At 52.6% G+C, this 13029-nt stretch overlaps 1 protein-coding gene across 4 annotated transcripts in view; it reads right to left on the bottom strand.

Moving 5' to 3' along the window:
- The window catches only part of NLRC5 (NLR family CARD domain containing 5), a 90005-nt gene that overhangs the window by 31530 nt on the left and 45446 nt on the right, over positions 1–13029 (bottom strand). For all 4 annotated transcript variants that reach the window (XM_082436969.1, XM_082436968.1, XM_082436971.1 and 1 more), the window contains 10 exons: positions 12296–12361; positions 11715–11798; positions 9726–9809; positions 8672–8761; positions 6355–6423; positions 5497–5565; positions 4692–4775; positions 4092–4175; positions 2482–2571; positions 552–596 (listed from right to left, as the gene is read on the bottom strand). In XM_082436969.1, the coding sequence (XP_082293095.1) occupies positions 552–596; positions 2482–2571; positions 4092–4175; positions 4692–4775; positions 5497–5565; positions 6355–6423; positions 8672–8761; positions 9726–9809; positions 11715–11798; positions 12296–12361 (765 nt within the window). The remainder of the gene's footprint in view (positions 1–551; positions 597–2481; positions 2572–4091; positions 4176–4691; positions 4776–5496; positions 5566–6354; positions 6424–8671; positions 8762–9725; positions 9810–11714; positions 11799–12295; positions 12362–13029) is intronic.

Below are 13029 nucleotides of genomic sequence, written 5' to 3'. Positions count from 1 at the left end.
GCTGGAAATGCACTCTGCCCAGCTGGCCCCGCTTTAGGAGCCCTGTGCTTTTGCCCATGTGAGACCAGGGTGCCGGGCTCCACTAGGGGGCAGCCGGGAACACCTGCGGAGAAATAACTTGTTTACTGCAAAGATGTGGAAACTTTTTCAGAGCACCAACGGTTCTTGGCTTCTCTAATGTGATACTCAGAGTGTGAAAGGGCAGGGATTCGTATGAAGTCAGGACGCTGCAAAGTGCTGCAAAGGTCCTCAGTGGCAGAAACACAGCGGCTCCCCTCTACCCTCCCACACATCCGCTCTCCTAACACCTGCTCTGCTGCAGCATCTCCAGTCAGCCCCTCCCTCCCATGTGCACTCCTTCTTAGAAAAGATTGAAAGCAGCTGATTACTGCATATTTATATGGGGGAGGGGGTTACAGAAGTGATTAATTCCAGCCTGCCAGACCTGGGCTAACAGTCAGCATGGGCCTGCGGGTTGGGGGCACCTATAGGAAATGGGGACCAGAGAGAGAGAGGGGAGGCCCCCCAACCTCAGAGCTTTCCCTCCTTACCTGTCTCTTCCATCACCTCTCAGGATGACGCGTTGGCTCTCAGAGCTGCAGGCAGAGAGGAGGCGGCAGCCTGAGAAAGGGCCAAGGGCCCCCTTCCGAGGCAGCGGCAAGAGACCAGACAGGCTGGGTCAAGGAAGACCTGGATGGTGGCCTGTTTTCTCAGCAAATAGGACAGTAAATATACATACAAAGCACACCACCGATATGATTTCCTTTGATTCTCACAATAAAATTGTGAGGTAAGGAAGTGTTTTGTTTTTTAACATCCTTATTGGAGTATAATTGCTTTACAATGGTGTGTTAGTTCCCGCTGTATAACAAAGTGAATCAGCTATACGTGTACATGCATCCCCATATCTCCTCCCTCTTGCGTCTCCCTCCCGCCCCTCCTCTCCCACCCCTCTAGGTGGTCACAAAGCACCGAGCTGATCTCCCTGTGCTATGGGGCTGCTTCCCACTAGCTATCGATTTTACATTTGGTAGTGTGTATATGTCCATGCCACTCTCTCACTTCGTCCCAGCTTACCCTTCCCCGTCCCCGTGTCCTCAAGTCCATTCTCTACATCTGCGTCTTTATTCCTGTCCTGCCCCTAGGTTCTTCAGAACTTTTTTTTTTTTTAAGATTCCATATATATGTGTTAGCATACGGTATTTGTTTTTCTCTTTCTGACTTACTTCACTCTGTATGACAGACTCTAGGTCCATCCACCTCACTACAAATAACTCAATTTCATTTCTTTTATGGCTGAGTACTATTCCATTGTATATATGTGCCACATCTTCTTTATCCATTCATCTGTCGATGGACACTTAGGTTGCTTCCATGTCCTGGCTATTGTAAATAGAGCTGCAATGAACATTGTGGTACAGGACTCTTTTTGAATTATGGTTTTCTCAGGGTATATGCCCAGTAGTGGGATTGCTGGGTCATATGGTAGTTCTATTTTTAGTTTTTTAAGGAACTTCCATACTGTTCTCCATAGTGGCTGTATCAATTTACATTCCCACCAACAGTGCAAGAGGGTTCCCTTTTCTCCACACCCTCTCCAGCACTTATTGTTCGTAGATTTTTTGATGATGGCCATTCTGACCAGTGTGAGGTGATACCTCATTGTAGTTTTGATTTGCATTTATCTAATAATTAGTGATGTTGAGCATTCTTTCATACGTTTGTTGGCAATCTGTATATCTTCTTTGGAGAAATGTCTATTTAGGTCTTCTGCCCATTTTTGGATTGGGTTGTTTGTTTTTTTGATATTGAGCTGCATGAGCTGCTTGTAAATTTTGGAGGTTAATCCTTTGTCAGTTGCTTCGTTTGCAAATATTTTCTCCCATTCTGAGGGTTGTCTTTTCGTCTTGTTTATGGTTTTAAGGAAGTGTTCTTACCCCTGCTTCACAGATGAGGAAACTGAGGTATCAAGAGATGCAGTGACCTGCTCAAAGCGGCACAGCAGGTAAGTGGTAAGCCTGTATTTGAACCTGGTCTGTCTGCTACCGTAACACCCATTCTTGGAAGGCGGAGGGGAGGAATAGATGGACTTCACCTGAAACCATGGATGATCTGCTTTGCCTTCCCCGGGGCCGCTTGGCTAGGTGCCTTCCCTTCTACACTCTCATCAGCTCCAGAGACCCCACAATTCAGGCGGGTCCCTGAGAACTCAAGCTCCCACCAGGGAGCTCCCAGTTTCCTTAAAAGTCTCCCAGAACAATCCAGAGAGTAAGTATGGGAGAGTCGATGGATTGTGCCCCGTGGTGAATTTGGAGAAATTTGAGTGTCCCTGGAGCTATATTTCACTCATTCGTCTATTCATTCATTTCACAGACACGCATTGCATGTTCACTGGACCTGGTATCATACCAGGGCTCTGAGGATGCTATATCGTGAATGGGACAGATGAGGGACAGAGTGGGGTCCCAGGGACACTCTCACCTGAAGTCCAAGTGCAAAAGCCACGGCAGAGTAGAGAAGCACTGGGTCAAACTGAATACAGCATCCAGGGACAAACCGTTCTCACTGAGGCTGGAGAATCAGAGGGACGATGCTGACAGAGGTCACTCAGGACTCAAAAACACCCTCTTTGTGGTCAGAGCACAGGGCAGGGGAGGGCTGTCCCTCCCTGTTCCAGATGATGGAACACACTGAACCCCGGATGGTCAGAGCACCTCTGCCAACTCCCCATTGCACAGATGGGGAAACTGAGGTCCAGAGAGCAGCAAGGTCTTGCCCAAGATTATGAGACATGTTGGTGACAGAGCTGAGATTGGAACTCAGTGGTTCCCTCCGCCTATGAGCCAGACATGTGCCTCAGTTTCCCCACCTGATCAAGGAGGGGCAGTGCCCAGTGCAAAGTGAAAATGTGGGGCCTCTTGTTCAAGGAGCAGGGACAGAGCTTTCCCTTTCTTTCGTGGTCAGTCTGTCCTGGTGGTTTATATTTGCCACGTAACGCTGCACTCCTCGGGCACTGGGAGACTGGCAGGCGAGTGCAGACCTCACAGGCTGGGATCACACCAGGCATTCTCAGTATTGAGAAGGTCACGGGGGATTTGCCCGAAAGCTCCAATTTGCATAAAATTTGCCTGCAATGGCAGCGAGGCCTTCCCCCACCCCCACCCCCCCGCAGGCCCTGAACGGGAACAGAGGCAACCTCCTCTGGTCCCAGCTTCCCAGCGAAAGGCGGCCTGAGCAGGCAGTGCCCACAGGCTACAGCACTGGTTACAGCGAAAACCATAGCCACCGCCTCCAGAGTTTCTGTGTTAACTGACTGGGAACCAGGGGCTCAGAGAAGGTGATGTAATTTGTCCAGGGACACTAGGAACCTAGGGTCTGTGACCAGGTTCCTGCGGCCAGGAAGCCTCTCCCTTGGGCCCAGAAGAGCCAGGGAGGAGGAGGAGGGGGCATGTGAGCCAGGAACTCAGGGACCTTTAAGGGCCTAGAAACTCTGGTTGGCTGCAGGCAAAGTCTGGGGGTTCACGGCCTCCTTCCAGGGCCTCCCTCCCGTAGCGAACATCTCCCCCCTCTCTGCCAGGTGCTCAGGGCTCTCAAGTCTCCCCGGACACCCTTCCTGGGTGTCTTCTCTAGTCCAAACCCTCCCTGCCTACCTGGCCAGGGCCCCCCCCCTCCCCCCTCCCCCTCCCCCTCCCCGCCCCCCCAGGGCCAGAATGGCTGCCAGCTGTTATATTAATCAGGTAATACTTCCCAGCCCTGCCTGCCTGGGCCTCCCAGAGAGCCTGCGCAGAGACAGGGAGACAGGTTTGAGAAATGAAGGCCTAACTCAGAAGCTGGATCGTTGAGTCACAGAGACCAGTGTCTATTTTAGTGAGAAATGCAATAGTAACTACCCTGTCCTGGGCACTTGCCACGCGTCAGGGACTGGCCCGGGTGGCTGACGTGCATCGTCTGATGTAACCTTTACGATAACCCCGGGAGGGAGTGAGATGGGACACCCCCCCACCCCGTCATCTCCATCCCCCCCTTCCCACACACCTCCTCTCATCCCGATGAGATCAAACCTCAGAGGCTTTGCCCACAGGGCTACTCACTTCAAGGACTGCAGAGCGCCCAGCCCCGGAAGCAGCTGAGCCAGCAGGGCCGCACCTTTGTCCCCGAGAGCATTGCCTGATAAGCTGGGAGGGGCAAGGGCGGAGGACAGGTCAGCGGAGGGCGGAGGGTGGAGACAGCAGGAGCTCGCCCTCCACCCCAGTCGCTCAGCTTCTCCTGAAACTGGGATACGGTCCTGGGCTGCCAGGCCGGATCTCAGCACATGGCACGGGGTCAGCTGGGGTCTCCCAGCATGTGGATGTGGGATCTTAGTACCCCTATCAGGGATCCAACCCGCGCCCCCTGCATTGGAAGCGTGGAGTCTTAACCACTGGACCCCCAGGGAAGTCCCTCCCCTCGGGTTCCTATCCTCAGGTTTGTGACCCCTGAGGGGTTAGGCTTGGGCTTCAGAGAGTGTCAAACATGGGGGAACCTGTATTTTAGGGGGAAGAGTCACAACTTTCACCAGGTTCTCTAAGGGGTTCCTGATTGCAGCGGGGAAAGAATAGATGACCCTAAATCTTAAAACACAGAACAAAACGCAACACACCAACACCTACCCACTAATGGGCCCCACCACCCGCCTTCCAGCAACCACTCACTCGAGGTGACAGAGGCAGCAACTTCCTCCCAGTGCTTTGCAGAGGTGCTCTAGGTGCTGGGCTTGCAGGGCACAGTGTGTCAGCCTAGGGAGGGTAGGACCACAGCCCTGCAGTGCCTGCCCCGCTCAACAGAGGCGAGCGGGGCCCCCCACCCCCAGATACACAGGCAGAGAGGCTTGTGGAAAGGGGACTGGGACGCATCGGGCACCCGGACAGGCAAAGAGGGACCGACACACAGCACACGTGAGATGTCACACGGGCAGAGAAGAGCCAGAGAGAGTCAGAGACACAGAGAGAGACCAAGATGGAGACACCGAGATAAGAGAGGGAGGGAAGGAGACAGACACAGAAAGAGACTGAGAGAGAAATTGAGTGCCAGAGGAGGACAGACAGACAGGGAGGGGGATTCAGATGGACACAGAATCAGAGAGGAGGCTGGAAGAGTTGTGATGGGAGCCCTGGGGGGGGCCGAGCTGAGTCCCCAGGCCTAGGCCTCAGGATCGGGAACGAAGGGGCCGCATGCTCCCCATTTTCTCTGTCCAGAGTTCCCACAAGCCCTCAGCTACTGGAGGTCGGGGGAGCTAAGGGGGTGGGAACCGTGGGCAGGGAAGGTGACTGGGGGCCTGCCGTGTGAGCCCCTTCTGGGGTGGGCTGGGCGGGGAAGACGGGAGGCAGGAAAACCAGGACATGACAGCAGGTTGTGTCCTCTGGGGAGCACCTGGCACTGGGGACCCGGGGACAGGCTCTGTGCCCAGGAAGTGGGGAGGCGGGAACCATGCTCGGGGCCTGCAGGCCATCATGGTACCTGATCCTTGGGGGGCACAGGGGCGGATCAGAGGGCATCTGGAACGTAAGGCTGTCAGGAAACGCAGCCCTGGAGGGACACACACCAAGGCCATGCTGAGCAGACAACTCATCCACTGCCTCACACTCCAGCCTTAGCCTCACTTCCCACCATTCAATCCCTATATGAGACCTGGGGACAGTCAGACCTTGGTTCCAGCTGGGCTTCTCGGCTTCCTGGCTGTGTGACCTGGGACAAATCACTTAGCCTGGTACTGGGAGAACATAGGTGAATTGCCTGAGTTTGCTGCTTGGTGCATAGTAAGTGCTCAGTTAACCTTGGCTCTTAGGATCATTAATCTCATCACCAGCAATGCCTTCAAAGATGTCAGCCTCAGCTACAAGCAAGCCTTCTAAAGCTCAGACCCTACAGAAGAGATTGTAGGTGCACACTGAGTAGCAAAGAGCTGAGTCTCTGCTCAGGTGCTGGCCTGGGGCAATCCAGGAAGGAACCCTGGTGGAGGCAAACACCCTCTAAAGGGTCCTTGTGCCAAAGGGAGCCAGAAGTTCTGACCAGAATCAGAGCTACAGGCCAGGCGATCCTCTGGGTTTAGGCTGAAGGGCCTCCATCTCCCATGCGTAGCTCTCTGGCTACCCCACCCCTGCCCCAGTCTACCGTCTGCACCTGGCATCCCAGGGCCCTCTTCAGGTACCACTTGGGAAATGGGGAGGCAGTTTGTCCTCTGAGCCTCCCCTCAGGGCTTCATCCCCAGCCAAGCCTGCTGGCTTCTTGTGCCTTCGTGAATTTGTCAAGGCCCCCCGGCTGTTGAGTTACACTGTCCAGCTGTGGTGGTCAAGGAGGGGACGGTCCTGGCCCTACCTTTTCTGGGTCACCTCCTGCTCCTCCGGCTCTGTGGCAAACTTGAGGACCACAGTTTTGTGCAGCAGGCTGCAGAGAGGAGGGGAGAGAGGAGGCAGCTGCTGGGGGGCCCAGCTGCTGCTGCGTCATATTTTTAGCCTGGCCTCCAGGGACCTCTAAGGTGCCATCCCCCTGCCTCTAGCTGCGGCGCTTCCTCTGACTTTGCCCTGATGTCTTCTCTCGCCTGAGGGTACTCACCCCTGTGCGGTGAGGCCACTGCCAGGTCGGGACAGACACAGAGTCCAGAGCATCCCTAACCTCGCCTTTCCAAGTGAATGTTATATATACATTTCCCATGACAAAAGTTATTCTTCTTCCCTCTGGAGAACTTAGAAAATATAGTAAAATAAGAAGAAAATAAAGAAAAATCACCCACAATCTCTTCCACATATCAATTATCACTGATATCACATGATAACATGTGGAGTGGGTCCTTCAAGTCTTCTGTCTTCTTAATGCAGTTAATATTCTTTCCTTTTCTTTCTTCAAAGATGGGATTAAATTTAGATTCCCTTTTAAAAATTAATATGTCAAAGGACAGATGAAGCAAGGGTTACATGATGTTGATAATTATTGGTGGGAGCTGGGGAGTTCATTACACCATTCTCTCTAGCTTTCGGTTTGATTGAAAAGCTTTATAATAAAAATGAGGAATTAAAAAAAAAGTTTTTTTAAGTTTTTGTTTTTGTTTTTTTTAGCCACACCGCGTGGCTTGTGGGATCTGATTGAACCTGGGCCACGGCAGTGAAAGCACCGAGTCCTAACCACTGGACCACCAGGGAATTCCCCCTGATGAATTAAAATTTTTATGTTTACTTAATATGCCAGAGTCATCCCTCCACACTAAAGCTGCAGCTATATCATGGTTCCATCAGTTCTTCTCTCTGGAGGCAACTTAGTTTACTTAACTAGTATCACTAATATCTTACTGTTAAAGATTTAAGTTATTTTCATTTTTTTCCTATTATAATCAATACTGAGGTGAACATCCCTGCGGGTCAAAGTGTTTGCACAGTCACGGTGATTCCTTCATTATAAATTCCTAGAAGTGAACGCAGTGTCATTTGGAACGCCCTAGGGGCCTTTACTGAATCATTATATACAGTGAACCAAGGCCCCTAGTACCACCCTCGTGGGTGAATCTGGTCTCCATTTCCTCCTTTAAGGGGTGTTCAAAGCAGGAGAGCCCCTATGGGTGGGGACTGTGTTGACATTAATTAGCATCTGTCCTCAGCTGCCCAGACTGAATGCGGAGACTTACAGAAATAAGGTTGGGCCCTGTCTGAGGTCGGGTTCCCTTAGAAGCACAGTCACTTGGTCACTGTGTACGTGATGTACTGAGGGCCTGATCTCAGGAGAAACCAGTAAGGGACCGAGGGAAGCAGAACAGGGCAGGTCCTCAGCCTGATCCCACAGGGAGCATGAATGTAACAGAAGAGCCAAATCTGACTACCTGTTGGATCTGTTTCTTTTACTTTAACCTTTGCTCCCCGTTGCTTTTGTTCGCCAAAAGGATACTGTCGGTACATAATGGCCTGCCTTGGAGAACCCTGCCCCTCTGCCTGAATGTTAAACCAAAGTGCCTTTGTTCAGGGAAGCATCCTGACCCCGTCCCCCTGTGGCCGGCTGCAGGAAAGAAGAAATTAACACATCCCCTCCCCGAGGCTGGCCATTCCAGGGGATATTTGCAAAACGTATGGCCTTTTTACTTCCTCATCTCCTCCCCCTCTCTGTTCTATAAAAGAAACTGGCATCCAAACCCCGATAAGATGGTTTCTTGGAGACCCTAGTCTGCCATCTTCTCGGTCTGCCGGCTTTCCGAAAAAAGTCGCCTTCCTTGCCTCAGCACCTCGTCTCCAATTCATTGGCCCGTCCTGCGGCAAGCAGAGCGAGCTTGGACTTGGTAACGTCAATAGCACTAAAAGTTTGTCCCACCGGAGGTAAGGGGGCCGGAGGGTTGTACCTCTGCCTCTGCCATTGGCCACTCCTGGTTGGGAGGATAAGGGGGTGTGTAACCTCCCAGGCATCCCTGGCTCTTATCGGCCCAGGGCATTTCTCTGGAGGAGGTATAAGCTGTGCGCAGCCAACACCCACAGCAGCTGGGAACGGACGCCCAGCTGTAAAGGGGGTCTGGGCGGGGCACTAGCAGCATCTTCTACAGGTCTCACAGGCCTGGGGCCAGAAAGAATCCCAAGGACTTAGAGAGAATGACAGGAGAGCCCAAGAGCTCCACGCTAGAGGTGAGAGTGGGTGATGGTGGTCCACTGGGAGTCCCTACCTGACGTGGAACTCTGCCAGCGTCCGGCACGTGCTCACCGCACTCAGCACACGGCACACCCCGGCCAGAGAAAGCCCATTGCTGCTGAGGCTGCGGAGAGGAGGAGGGAGACGGCCATTAGCGGGCGGCTGGAGTCCCCAGCCCCACACAGCTCCAGCCGCCTCCTCCTGGCTCAGCAGCTGGCTGGCTGTCACTCGTGGAATGTCCTGGGTCCTTAACCAGGGGGGTCTTAAAGGGTGAGCCATGAGGCATATGACCTCCTGCCCCACACAGAGAATAAAGTTCTCCATCTGGAGCAGTAGGAGCTGACTCGCTGTTTTTGCTTCTCTGATCCTCAGTTTTCTGCTCTGAAAAATAACCACCATTTAAATGCCATTTTACCAATGGGGAACCTGAGGCCAAGAGATATGAAGCTACCTTCCCAGGGTCACAAAGCTACTGAGTGACAGAGCCAGGGTCTAAATGCAAAGCCAAGACTCCAAACCACTGATACCCTAACCTCAACACTCCCCCACTCCCACTCCCACTTGCCGCTAAGACCCCAACACATCCCACCCCCCCCCCAAATAGCACCCCTAGCCCACACCATGCTATACCACAGCACGCCCAATAGCCTACTACCCTTTCTTCTCATTCCACCACCACAACGACCCACCCCTTCACCCCAAAACCATATCCCACTGCACCACTTCCCACTCCAACAGCCCAGCACCCATCCACCCAATACCCTAGCGCTGCCCCAGTGCAACTCTGCACCCCGCCCCACCCGGGGCTGTTGTCAGGACAAACTGGAACACAAGCTACTGATGTACAGTGAACACGTTCTACATGTTCAAGGGATTTTAATAACTGGAACAAAGCGGCTCATGCCAGAGGCACAGGCAAGGCATGGTTGAACCACTCCAACTACGCTGGAGTTGGGGGAAAAAGCAGAGCTGGTCGGTGGAGCAGCCCTGTTTCTGGTGACTGTGGGCACGGGGACCAGGGGTGGCAGGGACCAGCTGGGGCTCTCCTGGGCCCTCCCTGGTAGCCGACAGTGGGGTGGGCCACTCACTCCAGCTTCCCGGCGATGTGCAGCTGGGGTGCAGCCTCCACCATCAGTTGACAGCCTTCATCTTCCAGCCGGTTCCCTGAGAGGCTGAGACAGAGGGGTCTGATGTCCTGTGCTGCCCCTCAACCCTCAGCGTTCACACAGGCAAAGCATCCCTCCAACAAATGAGACTCAATTATAATGAACATTGAAAGATTGCGTACCACATGCCTGGCACTGTCCTGGATGCTTTTACAATTATTGGATATTTAATCCTCATAACAACCCTATGAAGTAGGCACTATTATTATCCTCATTTTACTGATGAGTTAACCGATGGTTAAAACACTTGCTCAAAGTTGGGCCTGGGATTTGAACTCCGGCAGCCTGACTTCAAGGCCCCATCCTCAATTGTTTCTTTATGCTGCAACCTACATAATGACTTCTTGTGATGAGCTCCACGCTTATAGGGAAATCTGATCTAGTCTGGGGACCAGGAAAGGCTTGCCTGATGTTTGAGCTACTTGCTAGAAAAACTAGGAGTTCATTAGGTAAGGGGTGGGAGAGAGATGGGGGAAGGGTGTTCCTGGCAGTAGGAACAGTACAGTCAGAGATCCCATGGCATAGCATATTAGAGGACTTGAAAAAGAGCTGGTATGTCTGCATTCAAGATGGAGTGGGAGGGTGGGGTCAGATGGGGCTTGTGGGGTTGGGGGCACGGTTCTGGATCACACAGGATTTTAGGATTTGGGTTTATCCTGAGCACTGGGAAGGGGGCAGGCAGTAAAAGGCAGTTCACTGCCAGGTGGAGGTGGCCAGGGTGGAAGCAGGGAGCCTAGTGCGGAGGTATCCAAGTGAAAGGTGAGAGTGGTCTGGACTAGGGAGGTGGATGAAGAGGATGCAGAAAAGAGAACTTTTTTTTTTCCTTTTGCAGCGCTGCACAGCATGTAGGATCTTAGTCCCAGACCATGTGGGGTCTTAGTTCCCTGACCAGGGATCAAACCCATGCCCCCTCCAGTGGAAGTGCAGAGTCTTAACCACTGGACTGCCAGGGAAGTCCCCAAGAGAACGGTTTTGAGAACTATATAGGGGGTAGGTCGACTCAGGATGACTGGCTATAGGAGGAGGGCAAGGGAGTTGAGAGGCATCTGGTCTGTGTGACCAGCTGGGTGACGGGGCACACCTGCAGGTGAGAAAACTGGGGGAGGGACAGGCTTGGTGGTGGCGAGATGGGTGGAAGTATGTGAGTTGGGTAAACACCACCTTCTAATCCTGTCTTGGTTCTCCCCATGGGACAAGGTCGAGGCTCAAGCTTTGGTCATCAAGGCAGCCCTCACCCCTTCCATCTCGCCCTAGGGTGGGGCCACTCAAAATACATGATGGCATTCCATCACCCCACCTTCATGCCCATTTGATTTCCTGGGATGATCGTGGCAGCGGTCCCTTCCCGGTGACATGACAGGACCTCCACCAATCCCCAAACCCCACTCTCAAAGGCTCTGCTCAGGAGCTGGACATCATGGGAATTTCTCCAGTCCAAAAAGAGAAGGTCATCTCATGCTACTCTGGGAGGAAGACAGGGTGAGGGGACCCTGAGGGCTGTGGGCTGGAAGATAAGACCTACATGTGATGAGGGTTCTGCTTCGCAGATCTCAGTGAGGATGAGGCCAGGAGCCAGACTGTCTGAGCCTGAACCCTGGCCTAGACTCTTCCTAGCCTTGTGACCTTGAGCAAATTTACCTTTCCGTGGCTTAATTTCCTCCAGTATAAAATGCACATAGTAACAGTACTTACATCATAGAGATAGAAGGATTAAATGAGAGGATGTATGTAAAAGCACCTGGGACAGGACGGGTGTTAAATAATGGTAGCTGTTAGGATGATCTGATTCCCCCAAATTCTTAATGAAGCAGCATGCCCTTCCCCACACCGTCCACCCAAAGCTGAGGCCTTGCCTACGCTGCCCTGCCCTCCCTTTCTGTCTCCTGTCCCAGCGCTCCCCATGATACTCACTCCACTTCATCCAGGTGCGGACCTTCCCGGAGCTGGGCTATGAGTACTTCCACATCATGAACCCCGAGCTGACACTTCTGGAGCCTGCGGCGGGGGTAGGGACGAGAGGCTCAAGGTAAGAAGCTACGCTATGCCTCCTGTAGCTCTGAGTGCAGCTACCAGGAAGGAGCTGGAGGAGCCAGGAGGCCGGCAGGCCTGGGTCTAATCTTGGCCTTGTTTTTCAGTAGCTGGGTGACCTGGGATAAGGCACCTAACCTATCTGAGACTCAGTTTTCTCCTCTGTCAAATGGGACTAATAATGTGTACTTGGTAGGGTTTTCAAAAGAATCACAATGAGGTAATGGATATAAGATACTACAGTGCCAAGCACAAAGCAAGGGCCCATTAAATTACAGCTATTATTGTTGTTATGACAAGTGCTCCTTGTTCAGGCCGGGATGCGTTACTCATGTCCTTTCCCCGCTCCACATCTGCTTTTCCCTTGATCCTCCCTGCCCCTGCCATGCCTCCTCTGGGTAGGGACCCTCCCCCCATATCATATCCCTCCCCTCAAAGCAATGGATCCCATCCCACTGAGGTACCTGAGTGCCAGGCTTCTCCTCTGAGCCTCTTTCCTCTGGTTGGCATTTCCCTGTAGGTCTGGGTCTCTGGCAAGAACAAATCCAACAGTGGCCTGGGCTCAGGAGTCCAGGGCCTGATGGACCAAACCTCTTCCCTTGGTTTCTAGGAACTGAAGACCCTATAGCATGACCCACAGTGAATGAATAACAAAGATGGTTGCCTGAAGGTACTAAAGGTGCTTCAGCGAAGCAGCAGGGAAAAAGGTTTAAGGTCAGTTGGGACCTTTATTCAAATTCTGGCTCTGCCATATATAGCTGTATGGCCTTGGGTAAGTCACTTCACCCATCTGAGCCCCAGTTTTCTCTTTTCTAAAGTGGGATGACAACATCCAACACATAGAGTGATGGAAGGATTGAATGAGACGATGTATGGTCAAGTGCCCACCATAGGCGCAAAGTGCAAGCTTAGTGAAAAGAAGCTGCTATTGTCTAAGATGCCACAGTCTCCATTTGTAGATGTACCATCTGTGATTCAGAAGTCCAGGAGCATGGCCTGCATGTGGGTGCAGGCTGTGGGAAGCCAAGGCACCGCCAAGCGTTCTCTCCAACTGGGCCAGGGGAGGACTGGGGCTGCAGGGATGCTGGAACATCATGGATTTCCATAGACTTCTAGATCAGTGCTGTCCAAAAGAACTCTCTGCAATGATGGAAATGTTTTCTATTTGTTCCATCCACTATGGGAGCCGCTAGCCACC

The sequence above is a fragment of the Balaenoptera physalus genome (assembly GCF_965194825.1).
Source record: "Balaenoptera physalus genome assembly, chromosome: 19".
In the NCBI taxonomy this organism is placed as follows: domain Eukaryota; kingdom Metazoa; phylum Chordata; class Mammalia; order Artiodactyla; family Balaenopteridae; genus Balaenoptera; species Balaenoptera physalus.
This window is presented reverse-complemented; position numbering and strand designations above follow the sequence as displayed.